This window comes from Phanerochaete carnosa, assembly GCF_000300595.1.
Source record: "Phanerochaete carnosa HHB-10118-sp unplaced genomic scaffold PHACAscaffold_5, whole genome shotgun sequence".
In the NCBI taxonomy this organism is placed as follows: Eukaryota; Fungi; Basidiomycota; class Agaricomycetes; order Polyporales; family Phanerochaetaceae; genus Phanerochaete; species Phanerochaete carnosa.
Genome location: NW_006767632.1, coordinates 2,358,544 through 2,375,522, shown reverse-complemented (window position 1 = coordinate 2,375,522; position 16,979 = coordinate 2,358,544). Strand labels below are relative to the sequence as shown.

At 53.2% G+C, this 16,979-nt stretch overlaps 4 protein-coding genes across 4 annotated transcripts; 2 read left to right on the top strand and 2 right to left on the bottom strand.

Annotated features, from left to right (window-relative positions):
- Window positions 1-122: 122 nt before the first annotated feature.
- Window positions 123-2,715, top strand: PHACADRAFT_184504 (uncharacterized protein). Its single transcript, XM_007395989.1, has 4 exons — window positions 123-603; window positions 667-1,577; window positions 1,644-1,748; window positions 1,802-2,715. Exons 1-4 carry the CDS (start codon window positions 537-539, stop codon window positions 2,435-2,437), a joined length of 1,719 nt encoding a protein of 572 aa, XP_007396051.1. The 5' UTR covers window positions 123-536; the 3' UTR covers window positions 2,438-2,715.
- Window positions 2,716-2,761: 46 nt separating this feature from the next.
- Window positions 2,762-3,825, bottom strand: PHACADRAFT_95157 (uncharacterized protein; the record flags this gene model as incomplete). The annotated part of the gene is made up of 7 exons (XM_007395988.1): window positions 2,762-2,971; window positions 3,030-3,204; window positions 3,264-3,329; window positions 3,380-3,445; window positions 3,499-3,613; window positions 3,673-3,694; window positions 3,736-3,825. Coding segments are annotated over 7 exons (744 nt in total), but the record flags the coding sequence as incomplete, so codon positions are not given.
- A 751-nt stretch (window positions 3,826-4,576) lies between these two features.
- Window positions 4,577-8,695, bottom strand: PHACADRAFT_256566 (uncharacterized protein). Its single transcript, XM_007395987.1, has 10 exons — window positions 8,274-8,695; window positions 7,400-7,903; window positions 7,293-7,347; window positions 7,156-7,238; window positions 7,031-7,093; window positions 6,676-6,968; window positions 6,471-6,622; window positions 6,171-6,422; window positions 5,310-6,117; window positions 4,577-5,249 (listed from the first exon to the last, which is right to left on the bottom strand). The coding sequence occupies exons 2-10, from the start codon at window positions 7,523-7,525 to the stop codon at window positions 4,781-4,783; spliced, it is 2,301 nt and encodes a 766-aa protein (XP_007396049.1). The 5' UTR covers window positions 7,526-7,903; window positions 8,274-8,695; the 3' UTR covers window positions 4,577-4,780.
- A 356-nt stretch (window positions 8,696-9,051) lies between these two features.
- Window positions 9,052-15,985, top strand: PHACADRAFT_184501 (uncharacterized protein). The gene is made up of 9 exons (XM_007395986.1): window positions 9,052-9,426; window positions 9,512-9,781; window positions 9,837-10,198; window positions 10,278-10,283; window positions 10,337-11,550; window positions 11,611-12,125; window positions 12,183-12,410; window positions 12,475-13,077; window positions 13,153-15,985. The coding sequence occupies exons 1-5, from the start codon at window positions 9,173-9,175 to the stop codon at window positions 10,411-10,413; spliced, it is 969 nt and encodes a 322-aa protein (XP_007396048.1). The 5' UTR covers window positions 9,052-9,172; the 3' UTR covers window positions 10,414-11,550; window positions 11,611-12,125; window positions 12,183-12,410; window positions 12,475-13,077; window positions 13,153-15,985.
- The last annotated feature ends 994 nt before the right edge of the window (window positions 15,986-16,979 follow it).

Below are 16,979 nucleotides of genomic sequence, written 5' to 3'. Positions count from 1 at the left end.
CGGCTGCTGAGACGGCGAGCAAACGCCCGGCGTGGACGTGGCGGACGCCACAGGCGCCCATAGTCGCGTACCGGTCATGTGACTAAGAGCTCTCGGCGCTTGCGGCTCAGCGCCCCCGGGCCTCGAGGCCACCATCCCCTCCTCGTCGTCCTCAATGCAGCGCGCACAGCTTCCGTCAACGCCGAGCATTGCCTCCGCCGCATTCACATGGCATCGTGAGAGAACTGGCGTTCTCCAGCCTCGAGGTTTCCTCGTAGGAGACGAGGACCTGTGTGTATCACGCTATCCTGTGCAGTCTCCGTCTCATTAAGCCAGGTCTCCTGACCCAAGGTGTTACCGCCTTGCATAGAATACAGATATTATGAACACCGCCGGATGATAATGAGGTGTCGGTACCCTCGGTTTGTCCTGTATGTGGATGCTAACTAGGAAAGAACGGAAGCCCCCGAGTACCCTTCGATTGCGTTTTGACCGCGCTCATAGAAAATTGAGGATACAAAAGCAAGGATTGACGATGGAACGTATACTATTACCCAATGAACTCCCCTCATGGACGAACGCAGGACATCCCCTTGGTCCCAGTCGCTATCTTTTGGGACTATGGTGAGGATATGTGTTTTTCCATGTGAATATAATTTGACAACACTGGAATCCTCTCAACCTCAGAGAATTGTTCGCCCCATCATAGTGCAGGCTACGCTGCAATAGATAACATCAGGCAGATTGCCCATAATTACGGCGCAGTCAAGCTCTTCAAAGCATACCTCGAGCTTTCTGAACAGAATTCTCCGCGTTCCATCGGCCTGCGCTCCGAGCTGCAGTCATGTGGGGTGTCTCTCACCGATTGTCCGCATAATGGCAGGAAGGATGTTGCAGACAAGATGATGATAGGTGCTCCCTGTCCCTCCCCTGGCCTAGTCCACCACTTAACCATCAGCGTTCTAGTTGATATGCTGACGTACGCCATCGACACGCCGGCACCAGCCACCATTATCCTAATTTCCGGAGACCGTGATTTCGTTTACGCGGCCTCTATCCTCAGGTTTCGGCGGTACCACGTCGTGATTATTGCTCCTCCATCGGCACATACCTGTCTCAAATCAGGGGCTTCGGAACTCTTGGATTGGGATCGTGACGTCTTAAAGAAGCCCTCGCGAGATCAACATACGCGACATGTCAGTGCAGACGCCGCCTCTCTTGGCCGAGGGCAATGGCCAGACTTCGACGTTGGTGCTCGAGGACGCGCGATTCAATCTTCTGTCAGTGCTGTTTCCAACTCAGCCGCCCACGGGAGCGGTCGTCGACATTCGTTCGTCGCTCGTTCCAGCGTCAAGCCTACTTCGATGTATCCACTGTGTCCAGGTTCGGCAGCACCACCAGAGATGTTATGCGTGCCGATGCCGCACAGTTCTCCCTCTACCCCGTATCCGCACGTCCATGCGTTGAAGCCAGACGCTGCCGCGCCGTTCGCCCGAGAAGGAACGTCAAGGACCATTCGTGTGGATAGCAACGTTCTTCAAACGGAATTGAATAATATAGCCTCCAATTCAAACACGCCGATTAGCCCGGGGACAACTGTACGTCAGGGTGATATAGCTATTTAGGGTCTATCTAACGCTTCACCTGTATTCCTTCCCCTGCAGGCTTCTGCGGTTTTCTCCGAGTTCGAGCAGACATCTCCAACGCTTTGCGAAGACTGTCCAGATGGCACAAGCAGCTGCAAGGCAGTCGAGAGCCCTGGGATAATTGTAAGTATCCTTTTTGACTAGGGAGAGATCCGCAGTGCCTTATCTCTGTTTAGTCACCCATTGGCGAAGAAGTTTGTCCAGGCTCCGCAGCTGCTAGCGTACAACGCAGTGACACAATCAACGTTGTCTCACCGATTCCATGCGAACTCTCGACAATAGCCACTACCGCCGACTCAGCACCCCAACTAAGCGTCAGGCCGCCCACGCCCATCATCCCTGCTCCCGACACCCTCACGGAGGTTTTAGATCACCGGAGAGAACTTGATAGCCTAGCGTTCCTCCCTCTGAGCGATACACAAGGGAGGATGTGCTCGCCCACTATCCCTACGTTCGCCACCGATGCGCCTGCGCACATAGGCACGGTCTCCACAAACTACCTCCGTCCCGGACCACTCTGCCTTTCAGTTGTCTCTCTGGACTCTATGCCGCCCGTAGATCCTTTTCAGAGTCTCGTCGACGTTCTGGACTCCGCACGGCGTGCCGGGCAAACGAAAATGCTTCGCTCGCATTTAGCGATTCAGCTCACCAAGCGGAATGAACGAGTCTATCGGGATGCGGGGGTGACGAAGTTCAAGGAATTCGCCGCGCTCGCGCAGCAACAGGGCATTATAGAGCTTGGCGGGTCAGAGGGAAGCGCGTGGATAGCCTTGCTCCCTCCTTGGTACGGCCGCGGACGACGTCTCGCCTGATGGTCGAGCGGTCGCACCAAACCCGCCTTTCGACAGTTCAAGTCCGGGTTTGTGGCTCAAGTCACTTGCCGCGACTTTTGCTGTTCCATACATGGTCATACCGGCCTATGGCGATTCTAGTAGCTTCCTATGCGACCGCTCAGTGTAGATAGCGCAGGGGCTGTAGTTGGATAGTGCCTATACGAGACAGATGGACAAAGCATACGCGACCTGTCGCAATTGTAACTCTAGATGTGATAGTATGTAGCGCAATTTTAACTCCTCTATATGCACTGTAGAACATGGCATTCTAACCCAGACGAGGACCGTACTCTGGCTTGTCACCTAGTTGAGCGTAGTCCAGACGCGGACCACATCGTCGTTTTCTTCGAGTGTTTCAACAAGCGACTCAATCTTCGTGACAGCCTGCTCGTCTGGAGGTTCGGCAGGATCTATGGGCGAATAGACAAGCTCACTGGCCAGCAGTTCCTCACACAGCCCAGGAGCTGTCACGGCAGACGTCAGCTTGGTAAGAGAGGTTGGAGGACATTTGAACTGTTAGTCGGATTGTTAGTAATATATCTATATCATGACAATAAATTCAGAAACAGACATCGATCCCGACAACGCCTTCTGAAGGCTCATTTTGCTCAAAATCTTCCGCATCCGCCTCGAATGCTGCCTCGACAAGCCGCTCAAGTCTTGCGTCGAAATCTTCTCCTTCCGCAATGGCTACCCGCACGGAGCCGTGTCTACTGAACATAAAAGCAACTGGGGTAAGGCGAGCACTGATCAAATGGCTGAGTTAGCTTAAGGAGACCCAACGGCGTACGGGAGAAGTACGCACCCGCCTTTGTTCAAGAGCTCACGCGTCTTAGTTGCTGTTCGACTGGGGTTGTCCGAAACACATTCTCTGTAACAGATATAAGCGGCAGACACATGAGATAGCATAAGCATACTCACATTATAAGACCAATCTGTCCCGATACCCCTTCATATGTGATGGCCTGCGCGTTGGACTCAGAGCCTCTTGACGCAGCCTTCGAACAACTGTAAGGTGGGATTCTTGGAATAGTTTGAACAGACTCACTTTTTTGAGAGAAGCCTCAATGTTATCCTTTGGGACTCCCTGCGTCTTGCATCTCTTAATGACTGCTGCCAATGCGCTATTGAGCTCAGGGTCCGCGCCTCCTCCCTCTGTTCATTCGGAGAAGGTATAAGTATGCAGCTGGCGCATGAATAAAAAAGTTACTTACGTCTTACGGCCACGATGATGTCCTATTCCGATCCTTATTGGACTGAGCCATGCCAGACTACACGTACTGAGGATCACATACCCTGGAGGCCTTCGAGTACAATGACCCCTTCTTGACATCGTTGGCACCCTTCTTGTGCTTAATTTTTGCCCACTAGAGGCAAAATATGAGATGACACTCCTCCATTGGGGAGCACGCACTAACTTTGTTGTGTCCGGAATATAGAACAGGGGATGTGGAGAGCGGTCGGGTAAGGACTGGACGAGAAAGCTGGCGAGCAAGTCGGAAAGCGTTCGTGTGCAGCATTTCGGATATAATGTGTAACATTTTCTTCTCAGAACGCAAGCGGACGGGGTGAACAGCAAAGCAAGCTGAGTGTCGTTGGAGTCCAGGCGGAAGCGCAAACGCCGCGGTCAGAAAGTCGAGGAGAGGGCGCTACTCTTTTGATGCGCCTTACGGCGACGGCCGTGATTGCAAACGCTCGTCCGAAAACTGGGCGCCCGTATTCCGAATTCCCCAGCCCCCACCGCGCCACAAAGTCCCTGAACCCCGCAAGGGATTCTTTGTAATGGAATGCTCAGCGATCACGCTTAAGGAACACCGTTTAACGTTAAGCTTTAATCATAACGCAGTATACCCACGGTTCAAAAGCCAGCGAGGTTCGCCATTCAGATTCATATAAAGACCATCGGTAAGTAATTCACGCGCATCCAGGGAATTTGCATACAAATGAGGTTGCGGATGGTGAAGCGACTCGGAACGTTACAATAAGACTAATTTCACTTATTAATTAACACGCTGTCACCGTGTATCGCCTTGTTCATGCACAATCGCGTACCCAAGATTTTGGCGCGGACACTCAATGCATCCTGTGTAAGCAGGGACCCACACCCTATCAAGTTTTGAAACTTCGCAATGCGTGCTTGCAGAACTATACGACCTATACAGTACAACACAGACGACTCAGAATCTCTACATGTACACATTACATCAGTCGTACTGTTTTTCTCTCCTTTTTCCTGTATAAGTGAACGGGCAATTGTAATGATCCAAAGCAAGATGAAACTGGGTGTCGCACGGAAAATTCTCAACTGACCATAAGCAAACATCACAGAAGCGGACTGCCGTTGTCGACGCGCTTCCCCGTTCCAACAGACGTGACGCTAGGCGTCCGCGAGAGGTCCCTGCCCGACTCGGCTGCGCGCACAGCAGAGACGACGTCGAAGTGGAAGAAGGGCGTGTCCTGAGGAACGATCGGCCCGCCAAGGCGGTCTGTCGTTTTGTGCGTTGAGCTGGAGCCACGCCGGCGGGCCTCTTCGGAGATAACGGGGCTCTCCAGGTCGCTCTTCTCGGGCAGCGATGGTTCGCGGACGTCGCCGAGGGACACGATCTGTGCAATTTCGGCGGGTATGCGGGATGACGACTCGCCCGTACCGAAACCGCCGGCGATAAGGGCACGGCGGATCCATGGAGAGAGCACAGTTGCAAAGTGGAACTCGACCGGGTAGTTCACCCAGCGTTCTACCTCGTTCCGGGTATCGATGAGTGCTTGCACAGCAGTGGTGTCCATTTGTGAACTGCAAGTAATGAGTAGATCAGAGCCTGGTCCGACAGCAGCAATTATAGAAGTAACATACATTGCGGACAAGTCCAGCACAATCGCCCTCAGCTCAGGCTTCCTACTATTCTCCGTTTCGAGATCCTGGCCCGGCTTGGGACCCGGGTCATTCCACGGGCGGTCGCTCATCTTGACTTTGCTCATGTCTATGCCGCGGCGCATGTTCTCTTTGACGTAGTCGACGATGGTCGAGTTGACGAGGTGCGCGTTCGGGTAAATGAGACTCTCCTCGAGGCGATACACAATGATGCCAGGAGGCGGGGGTACTGGCTTCACAGATGCGTCCAGCAGGCTTGGCTTCGGGTTCAACGGCACATAAACATCACGCGACTCGGCATTGTCGTGTTCGCTGGTGCGCAGCGTGAGTTTACCAAGGAAGTAACCGCGTGGACGTGCGATGCGCACGAGCAGAAGAGCGGCAGACAAGCATATGGAGGTGTAGATGCCGTCCTCGATGGTCGAGAAAACAGTGACCAGAACGTCAGCAGCCCATATGGCGAACTCGAGTGGGGAGACACGCCAGAAGGAGTACACCTGACGTGGCTTGGTGACGAGATCTGCAACGGCGTGAATGATGATCGCTGATAGACCGGCGCTGGGAATCCAGAAGAAGGCAGATGTGAGACCGTACAGCGCGACAATGACCACGATGGCGGTCAAGATACCAGCTGCAGGCGTGCGCACACCGGACTTAGACTTCAACGCCGATCGCGAGAAGGAGCCAGTTGCCGGGTACGCGCCAAAGACTGTACCCACGGTGTTGGTGACACCAATGGCAATCAGTTCCTGGTTCGGGTTGATTTTGTACCCATTGATACGGCCGAAGGCTGAAAGACAGCATTCAGTTCATGGGACACCGGGTAAAAATGATGGCACATACACTTTGAAATGGCAATATGCTCAAGCAACAAGATGATAGTTGCGACAGGCAGTTCAGGGGCGAGCGCGGAGACCAATTTGCCGTCAATTATCGGCGCACCAACGTGCTGAAAACCACGCGGTACGGTCTGCAGAATCTTGATGGGATACTTGCCGTGGCTCAGGCGATGTCGGCAGTAAAGCCAAGACGCAATGGTGAGAACGATGATGACAAAAGCGTTGCGGAAAGTGGAGATAAAGAACCAAAGCCGCTCTGTACACCAGTCAGCTGCAAAACGAGACAGACGGACTTGAGACGTACGTCGCCTCGGATATCTCTTCACCAACCAGTCGCAGCCCATGCGAATGGCGTATAGCGAAACCAAACCGGTAACTCCAAATGCAGCATCGAGCGTGGACTGGGGCAGGAACTTAAAGGAGTTGATGATGACCTGATATGTTGCTGCGCGAGTGCTATGTAGATGTTCAGCGTGCATAGAGGGCGGACACATTCGGTGGATACCCACTTGAAGCCGCTCTCGCCTAGGAGTCCAGGTACCTGACCTGCGACAATGTTGATAGCAGAGCCTGTCATAAATCCACTGACGGCGGGCGCGGGAATGAACTCGACAATCCATCCGAGTCGAAGGAGACCGATGCCAAGAACAATAAATCCACAAACGAAGGCGACAGTGGTGGCAATCTGAGGCCCGCTCCAAACGTCGGGGTGCGACTTATTCACGTGTTCGATGATCTGCGACACGGTGAGGGACATAACAGCGACTGGACCAATAGAGACATCTTTCGAGGTGGCGAAGAGCTACAGTACCGAACAAGGGAGTGTCAGCAGTGACACTGATGAGAATATGGAGGCGGACCTACACAGTAGATGAGGACACCGATGAACGCAGAATACAGGCCGTATTGGGGAGGAAGCGTGGCAATCTACCGGCGAAAAACATAGCGGTGAGCATTTTGTCGCAGGAAGTGCGGAGGTTCTAACGAACCTGTGCGTAGGACATAGACTGGGGCACAAGGACAATACCGACTGTAAGACCTGCAACGACGTCGCCATATAACCATCCGAAATCTTCCGGGGGCTGTCAACGCTACAGAGAACACAGCATGCAGGGATGCAACTCACTGTACCGCGTAATCCAGCCAGTGATGGGGAACAGCGACGTAACATATTGGATCGCCTGTTGCAGCAAGCGTTAGCTCCGCATCAAGCACCAAAGCGGGCGCACGTACGCCGTCTTTAGGATTGCGAGAATACTTGCGAATCCAGTGAGAGACCGAGACGACTGGAACAGAGTCGTCGTCATAGCCTATGACATTCTTGCCCCATCGCTTCGCTTTCTGGTAGAGCGAAGTCATCTTCGTCGTACGGGAGGTTACGAGGGTGGACAATGAAGAGACCGGTGGCGGCTGAGAAGCTATGGTGGTTATATAGGTCCGAGCCGGTGCACGGAACAGGCTAAGTCAGGCACTGAAGGATCCCGCGTGGAGAAATTCAACAGGCAGCTGTACAGTTGTCAATGTCTGATAGGTGACCCTGGGAGAGAAGATGTGATGGTGGCTGCGTTGAGCGGTGACGAAAGAAGGATCTCGCTTAAGCAATGAATACGGCAGAGACCCGGGGAGGAAGACGCCAGCTGAGAGAACGCTGAGGTCTCTTCAGCGCGGTTTTGAAGAGGTGAAGGGCACCTGGGCTCTTGGAGCGAGCAGTGAGCGCAGAAGAAGCATTTTAGGTTGCTGATTCAGAATCTCGGTGAGCAATTGCGCAAGATGAGGACTGCAGGTGGCTCTGGTCCAAGTTAGACCAAAGCACGCAATCCTCCAAATCATTTGCGAATATGCACGTGATCGCGTTACAGCGCAGCGCGTCTGTTTCGACCATAAAATTGCTCCGCGACATTTCGCGCAGCAAATTCCCCAAATTCAGGCACTTCCCTCATTATGCCTGGCATGCACCTCGTGGAGAACGGAATTATTCCACCCCCGCGCTTGCCTAATCAGGCAGCCGTCGGGATGCGGACACCCTGACGTGATCCTGTGGCGCTCGTTCGACACCAGGCACAAAAAGCGGGCCTCGAAGTTCGATGTTGCAAGCTAAATTACTCACCTCGATGGCGAAATTCTCTCGAGCTCACCGTCGGGCTGGCTAGGCACATACGCTACTATACCTCGGTCCGACGCAAAGCGGGACAGGATGCTGCGCTCCAAGGGCGGCGTCCATGTCGCATGACGGTGTCGGATGTGATTTCGGGATAGAGCGGGCTCATAGATACTTACGCTTACATGATGCCCTCGAAGGACGGGTCTCGCCGGACGATGTCCTGGGAGGACCGATGAATATCGTATCCGCAGCTATCTTCGGTCTCCTATGACAGCATATTATGCATTGTGCACGGGGATCTGCGTCCGGCTAGTATGTGCACATGAATGATGGATAAGGATACTCGCAATAGACTGGACTGGCCCTCTAGGGGCGCAGCTCGCAAGGCAATGAAATTCGGGCCTTCGAAGGGCTGAGATGTCGCTTTGACGCATAACAGTCAGCGTCACACATTCTCTCGAAGCTTGATAGCCACCTCTCCGACCTGAAGGGAGTTAGCAGGTGTCACGCTCCACAAAAGTACGACAAACTTGTCGAAAATTTGATCAATGCCGAGGTGGGAATTCAGAAGATCCTGTGAATGCGTTTGAGAACTTTTCGACGTATCTTTGATCATTCTCCTTGGCCAGCCCCAATTCCGTCAGAAGAGTTGGTCGAAAGGCGGATACAGGAATGCCGGCACGATGGCGGTCTGGACGGCGGAGGCATAATGCTTTGGCGCCGGCGGTGTGGCGCGTCGGATGTTAGCGCCCGTTAAGGTCCCGCAGTGATTTGGCACGTGCCGAGGCGGCACTTGTCCTGTGCTGCTCTGCTCGTGTCGCCTTTCTCCTTGTCCAGAGCGCAGTGCGCCCCCTTCACGACTTCTGGCTCCCATTTTCTGTACGAATAACGCCCTTTTACGACCCATGGCTCAACATCCCAAGCCCATCCCCCTCGTCGCCCCCGGCCACACCCGCCCCGTCACCCATCTCTCTTTCTCGCCCTTGCAGGAGGATGGCACCTACGTCCTCATCTCCAGCTGCAAAGACGGAAATCCGATGCTTCGTGACTGGACAGGAGACTGGATAGGAACCTTCATCGGCCATAAAGGTGCCGTCTGGTCCAGCAAACTTTCTCCGGATACTTCCCGTGCCGCGTCTGGCAGTGCAGACTTCACAGCGTGAGCACCATCAAAGCCATCTTTGTGCCAACTTGGTGCATGGTGCCGGCTATGTCTTTTGCTAACGCTACATCTGCTTTTCCAGGAAGATTTGGGACACGTACAGCGGCGAGGCTCTCCACTCTTTTCCTCACAATCACATCGTCCGCAGCGTCGCGATATCCTCGAGCGCGTCGCATCTCCTCACGGGAGGCCAAGAGAAGAAAGTGCGCATGTTCGATCTTCGCAGGCCGGACGCAGAGCCGGAGCTACTTCTCGATAGCGGCGCGGCCCTCTCGCATGACGGAACCGTCAAGAGCGTCGTGTGGGTGGGAGAGCACACAGGCGTGACTGCAGGCGAGGATGGTGTTGTCAAGTATGCCATTCACGCAGCCCATGTCGTGCTTGATGCTGAGAACATTGGCCCGTAGATGGTGGGACCTGCGCACCAAGATTCTCTCTTCAAGCATGACTTTCGGCGGCCCTATCACGTCTATGGAGCTTTCACCTCAAACCAGCCGGCTAGTCGTCACCTCCGGCAAAACGGTCGCGTTCATTCCGGCGCTGCCAAGTGGCGGAAACGATATTCACAGTCTCACCCTGCCATATGCGCCATCATCGGCTTCTATTCATCCTATCCTGCAAGATAGATTTGTTACGGGCAGCATGACCGACGAGTGGGTTAGGATGCACAGTCTTGACGGCACGGAGCGAGATGTCCTGAAGGGTCATCATGGCCCTGTACACTGTGTCGAGTTCAGCCCGGACGGGGAGATGTTTGCGAGTGGCAGCGGTAAGTGCCCTATGGCTGCTACGATCGGAAGCTGTACTCATCGATCCGTCTTCTTGGTTCTTTTTCGATTATCTATCAGAGGACGGTAAGTGATCCGCTCAGGTATCTGTGTTTCAGGAGCTTACGATCTGTCCGCAGGCACGATTCGACTGTGGCAGACGACACCAGGCAAGGCTTACGGTCTTTGGCAGGGCCCTCAGACCAACGGCGGTTAATAATCTACTAGAGATGTTTGGACGATAATGTAGTGGTGACTGTCCTTGGCTCGCTCACGACTGGGTTACGCTACTACCCTTCAGTTTTTACATACTGGTATCCCGCAAATCCGTATTTAATGCTGGCAAAAACCCGACCATTGCATTGAAAATCCCGAGGTTACTTTGTTGTACATGTATAAATCATCGAATAACAGCTGGCAGCTCGCGGACACAAAATATGAAACTTTATAAGGATCCTGGCCCATATAGATACAGTGGAGAAGCGTGAATGTAACCGTTGATAAATACTGTCTGGGTTGTCCGGGTGAAGGGTATACGTGGTGTTGTGGTATTCTCGGAAAATCAGTAGTTATGTGCATGTGGTGTCTGTGATACTTGCATAAGTGGTGGTGGCGGATATTGCCCAGTGGGTTGCGGTTCAGGGATGCGTCCGTGGTACACAGGGTGGAGTGCCGCCCACTTGTTCCCGTTGTCCCAGGCGTGCTCGCCAAAGTTTTTGCCCACGATGACGACGCTCTCCTCCTCGGCGAGCGCGACGTAGTCCTTGAGCTGCGCGCAGCCCGCGCGCTGGTACACGGCCGGGTGCTCCTGGCGGAGCAGCGAACCCAGCTGCGAGAAGTTCACGCGCGTGTTCCCCGCGAGCCGCTCCCGCTCGAGCACGCGCACGAGCAGCTTGAACTTCTGCGGCGGCTTCTTCAGGCGCACCATCACCGTCGTCGGGATGATGACGTCCGCGCGCACCTGCGCCCACACTAACGGCGGCTCGTCATGTTCGAGTAGTGACGGTTCCTGGTCCGTACTGCCTTTTGCTGCTTCGGTCTGGGCGAAGTTGATGTCATCGAGGGGGGTGTGCGGAGCAGATGAAGACGCTGATAGACGATCGTTCTGTTCTTGGACGTATTCCGGGTTGTAGGTGTGTGATCTAATCTCTCCGTCGTAGGATACTTCCGTCGCTACCGGCTCAGCGGGTGACAGAGCATCGTCTATCGCGGCCTCATCACCGTCCCGTGTTTCATCGATAACTGACGTAGCGTCGAAGGAGGTATCCATTATCGAAGATTGCGGGTGGAAGACAGGTGCAGCAATTGCGAGCCTGGAGGGCCTCCAAGTTGGCGAAAGGCGCTGGTCAGATCCCTGAGTATGCTGCAATGTCAGCTCGTGGGGTCGTATACGGTCAGAAAGGCCAGAACGTACCGATTGAGATGTGGCAGGACCAGCTGCCACAACTGCATGGCTGGATCTTAGCGCCGAAGAACCTGGAGGGCCTTTGTCAAGATTCAGGACGGGGAGAGACGTCGAACGATAATGCTGCATCGAGTTTGATCGTGTTCTCTGCTCGTCTGATATAGGAAGCGTTGACAATCCGGATTGCGGCGTGTTGGGTGTTGAATATATGCGGGTCATAGACGATGTCTGACGTTCCGAGGGCGGCGCCACCGCAGATCGCGAAGATGACAGCGCCGATGCTCGCGGTTTCAGCATCGACGCCGGCGTGGGTGCTGGCAGCTCTGCTTGAAGCACACTCCGGGGCCATTCGTAGACAACGGTTGCCTGAGATCTGAGGCTTGCGTGCGCCGCTGGCGGAGCCAATAGGACAACCTTGTACTTGCGGAGGCGCATTGTGGACACAGCATAGACGAAGTCTCGATCTCCGGTGATCAACACGAGCGTCGACGGCGGATTATCAATCGCGTGGGCGACGATGTCCACTGACAAATACAAGCGTAAGTTGCTGAATCACTCACATCAGAGACGCCACTACACACCCATCATCATCTTGTCTGCGACGTCCTTGCGCCCGTTATGTGGGCAGTCGATAAGAGTCACGCCACATGCCTGGAGGTCCGAGCGCAGAGAGTACGACCGGCCAGAGTCCTTGTCCGATACCTCGAAATAGGCCCTAAAGACCTTCACGTGCCCATATTCATGTGCAATGCGGCGGATACCATTGGCAACGAGGAAGCTGTCGGCGACTCCGGGTATCTCACAGTTCTCTAAGACACGGTGAGATGAAACGGATCAGCATAGGCAAACTGCTCTCTGCAGAGTAGCACGCACCGTAATCCCAAAAGATAGCAACGTTGTCCTCGGAGGACATGGTGGGGTAATGCGTAAAGTTAGCCTGTCATCCGCAGCGAGCCCAGTACTTATACTGGGCATCATTACACAGCCCGGGACACGACCCTACAAGCATTGTGCCCGGAGCGCGGTTTGTTCTGACTCGAGCTTCCGTTCAGTGCTGAAGCGGGTTTGCCTGTCAATCTCCAGAACGTCGCCTACAAGACACAGCACAGCAGCTCTACTACCTGAATATGGAATGAATGCGCACAGCACATGGGTACCTAAAATCCAAGTGAGACAGATTTAGCAGGTATCCGTAGTGATGCTGCCAAATGGTTACGACCAGCCAGGAGGCGCCCAAGATATAACAGCCAACGTGTCCCGAGTGCCTGAGCAGCTTGAGAGGATTAAGTTACGTCCAGTAAAAATAATGGCAGTACACCGGATTTCTTGGAGCTCCAGCAGCACGGATGACGCGTCGTAACGCGACGGCGGAAAAGCGCGGCCGGCAAGCTGTGCACGCCGCGCAGGGGGGCGGGTCACACCACAACGGTCCACGACATCCGTTGTACAGCATCATATAAATCCGTCAGCAATTTCCTGTGCAAGAAGTAGTAGTTAGAATGACTCTAGGATATTCCGGACATCATTAGATATGCAGAAAACTGCTCTCACCACAATAGCCATCAAGGGCGCCTATAGCCCGGATGCGACATGTGCTGGCTAAGTCGCGCTGCGCATTGTTCATTATTCGGGAGAAGCTTGATTTATCGTCGTTATTGTCTAACATGCCAGTAATGCGCATACCTCACAGAAAGCCTGCTGAAATCTGACCGTGAGCCTCATAAGCGCTTCATATTCACAGCCATACCCTGCGCGTGCAGAAATCTGGTCCCTAACGAGCTGTACACCTATCCATGCATCTTGCACAACAGCACTACGGATGAAAGCCAAGACGCGTCTACCGCTGAATGCTCCGGACGCAGGTTGGGACGAGGAGCCGACGAAGGCAGTGCAACGGCGACGGAACACTCAGGCTCTTAAGCTTGTTGGCTCCAGTGACGTGGGGCGGGGTGCCGGCATGCACTGGTATGCAAACAGCATCAGTACTCCTATATTGCGCGCGAATCTGACGACCATACTCTCTGTTCATGTCGTCGCGTATCCGAAAGTTGCAGAAGGCGACGCTCATTGACTACCGGAGAATACCGGCGTTCGACAAATGAGATCGCTGTTAAGGTTAGGGTCATGTTGACTAATTGCTCGAAACTAGGCTTGAACGAGGGCGATATTTCTTCGCCTTCTCCTACACTGCACTAATAGCTAATTTAACAAAATCTCACTAAAACACTACGTTCTAATTGAGCACTTGAATGGAAGACGACACCGAAACTTCGAACCTTTCGAGATCCTCGCCTACCCCGACGGCTGGAGGGCACGGCCCCCACACGGGTCGCGTCCCGGTACACGCTCCTACATTGACGCACCATACATCGCATACGCTTGGCCTTCCTGCGCCTGACTTTTTCAATTCGATCGCAAGCGGTGCGCACTACGCCGGAGCACTGACTTCACATCCGCACGTCGGACATGCAAAGAGCGGGCACAGCCGTCGCTCTTTGAGCATGTCCGGCAGTGACCCAACCGTCGTAGAGCTGTACGGTGATGTCTTGAGAGACATCGAAGATGTCAGTTCTTCTCTTGCACAGGACATTTCACCGCTGAAGCTGCTTCTGAAGCTCTTCTGTGCTCGACCTACTCCGGAGCTTTTTCAGCGGAGATGGAGGCAGGATGGCGAGTACGAAGATCCGCTAAGCAAAGCTCATGGCTATTCGGAATGTGCCGCTCAGTTTTTTTGTCTAGTAAGTCCCGTGCTTCAGTATCTTCTCTCCGCTCGTGATTACCTACCAATGATCTAGGCAAAGCTTTGCTCGTCCTCCAAACGACTATCCTGCAGGATCGTGTCCGCAACTTTGAAGCCGAATAGACTCGTTCTTGCACAGACGCAAGAATACACGATTCGCTGGCTGGGTTTCGAAAAGGTAGCGACATGACCAGATTCTCGGATTAAAGATTCTGACCTGGAGTGATAGATAATCACGTCCTTTGTCCTAGTGGATCTTGATGAAGACTTCAAGATCGTCAAGCTAGTTGATCAGTGGGATGGAAACAAGTTACCTACACGCTGGGGCTTGCTGCAGCTCAGAAGGTTCAGTGCGAAGCTTATTCGATGGTTTGTGACCGTACCGAAGCCAAATCCGACTGCTGATTGAACAACCGGAACTACATAATTTATCTAGTCTCATCATATTGTATCGCACCCCCGATGTTTTATGCTGTAAGATATGTAAACTCTTGTCACGTAGTAAATACACGACACATTGTAAATTGACTAATTGGTGCACGAATGTTGTACTGCTAAGGGGAAAACTGGCACAGAGAAACGCCACATAGTACAAAGTTTGTACAAAGTGGTCGGCAGATGCTCTGCTTGTGCAAACTCGCCCTTTTGCTCGAGGGAGAGGCTGTAGATATGCAGGCGGTGAGGTGCACAGCATTGATACTTCTGACTGAAACTTAAATGCAAACACTGACGCGGACGTTGTACCTTTCTCGACCCTCGCATCGCCTCCACTTAATGCACACGAATCGCCCTTTGAGCTTCCAGAAGTAAGTCAACAGCGCGTCGAGGATTTCGCTGCAGATATCGTGGCTAGTGGAGCCTCAGAATACGGAAGAGCCCTGCACAATATGCATCAACGACACACGCTAGGAAAGCTGAGACATGGGTGATCGACTCATGGCCAACTAGGTCCAAATACCAAAGACCCCATCCGAGCAGCCTTTCCAGAAGCTCTACCGTAGCCGCCATCGATGGGTTTTAGTCATGAGACGCGTATACGGCAGCTCAGGACTTTGGAATGCCACACGCAAGATCTCAGGGCTTGTGGCAAGTACAACACTTTCGCCTGGTCACGGTGCTGTTACTAGCGCAAGAGTGAAAGACGTGAGTCCTATGATTAGCTAACGAAGTGAAGTCCTTCGGGTCCGCCTGCCCACCTGCCTACGAACCTTAATTTCGCCCGGCAACTTCTCTTGTTAGTACCTGGAAGTTCGCAACAATGCGGAGTAAATCACCGTTATTTAGTCTTGCATATTCCACCGGAAAGATGCTGTAATTACAACGTGTTATATGACTTGGTGACGTTAGAGAAAAATCGTTATCGGGGTGTTCTCACATGGTTTATCGCAGGAGGTGGAAATGCTGAGACCGTCATTGGACTTGTCGAATTCAATCAGTAGTTGAAGATGTCGCGGTGGGCTTTCGGTGGTTAATTGTGCAATGTTGTGTGGCGTTTGCTACCCATGTATGTGCAGCGAGTGGATCGCGAATGGGTTCGGTCATTCCCGCTATGTCGTGTTGACGGAAGGCGGATCATACAGCGCAACACGATTTCAGGAGCTTCGCAGAGACTTACCAAGATCTAGCAATTTCGTTCTAGTTCATACAGCGATACGAGCAGAATGAAGGACATACCGTTCGGGATAGCAGCCTTCGCTGGCGCTCCCGCGAGCTGACCGGGCCGCATTTTCTAGCTCTTTCCCACCCTGCGATTGGAGGTGCAGTAGTCCGGATATTTCGCTTCCGCTTACAAGTAACTTACCCTGTGACCTCCACGACATTGTTCGCGGGCAAGAGACGATCGTTACATTTGGCGAGCTTTATCAGAGGTGATTGATACGGAGGCGAACAGGACCCCTGATAATTGGGCCAGATGCCTATCCGGAATCCGGACGTTTTTGGCCAAATTTTGGACCCTATGCCAGATTTTGTCCGAACGTTTTGACCTCAGCCCTCGCCGAGGCCGGGTGGGTGGTCCGGACGTCGGACCTTCGACAAAGGCGGGCCTGATTTTTGTCCGGACGTCAGCGGGGGTAGGCGCTTGGCCGACCAACCACATGATATCAACCTATGTCGGCCCGCCCGACGCTAAAAAGGGCAACACTGAGATAAGATCGACGGACAGCATGGCTTGGATATTTCAATATTTGCTTGTCTTACTTAGATTAGAGATGTAACCTTGTGGAATAAGAGAGATTGCACAATCTAAAGTCACAATTGTTACAGCTGATAGCTGGCTCGTTGCACAAGTGAAATTTGCATCGGTTAACATTGCCACCCCCTCGCACTCAGGACGAGGTCAGTATTATTCCCTATTCAAGGAATGGTTCTAACATAGCTTTTCTGTGCAGTGCTCATGCTCTATTGCCGTGGCGGCAGAAAGAATGGTACGCACGCGTGGATGCCAAATGAAGACAAACTTGATGCGGTATCCTACATCATTGTGCAGCTGTACGAGCATGCAGTTCAGAACGAATTCTGCGGTATCCTTTGACAGTTCTCTGCATACCAGGTATTTGATTTGCCCACTTGTCCTCCGACTGCTTTCTAGAGCTACTACCCGGTAACGTGACCTTGTCGAATAATGGCCGCAAACTCA

Coding starts and splice junctions, on each gene's coding strand:
- PHACADRAFT_184504 (XM_007395989.1), top strand. CDS start 537: ATGAACTCCCCTCATGGACGAACGCAGGACATCCCCTTGGTCCCAGTC. Junction 1,578..1,643: donor CGATTAGCCCGGGGACAACT/GTACGTCAGGGT, acceptor CTTCCCCTGCAG/GCTTCTGCGGTTTTCTCCGA. Junction 1,749..1,801: donor TCGAGAGCCCTGGGATAATT/GTAAGTATCCTT, acceptor ATCTCTGTTTAG/TCACCCATTGGCGAAGAAGT.
- PHACADRAFT_184501 (XM_007395986.1), top strand. CDS start 9,173: ATGGCTCAACATCCCAAGCCCATCCCCCTCGTCGCCCCCGGCCACACC. Junction 9,427..9,511: donor GGCAGTGCAGACTTCACAGC/GTGAGCACCATC, acceptor CTGCTTTTCCAG/GAAGATTTGGGACACGTACA. Junction 9,782..9,836: donor GGCGAGGATGGTGTTGTCAA/GTATGCCATTCA, acceptor ATTGGCCCGTAG/ATGGTGGGACCTGCGCACCA.
- PHACADRAFT_256566 (XM_007395987.1), bottom strand. CDS start 7,525: ATGACTTCGCTCTACCAGAAAGCGAAGCGATGGGGCAAGAATGTCATA. Junction 7,348..7,399: donor CTCGCAATCCTAAAGACGGC/GTACGTGCGCCC, acceptor TTGCTGCAACAG/GCGATCCAATATGTTACGTC. Junction 6,118..6,170: donor GCATATTGCCATTTCAAAGT/GTATGTGCCATC, acceptor GCTGTCTTTCAG/CCTTCGGCCGTATCAATGGG.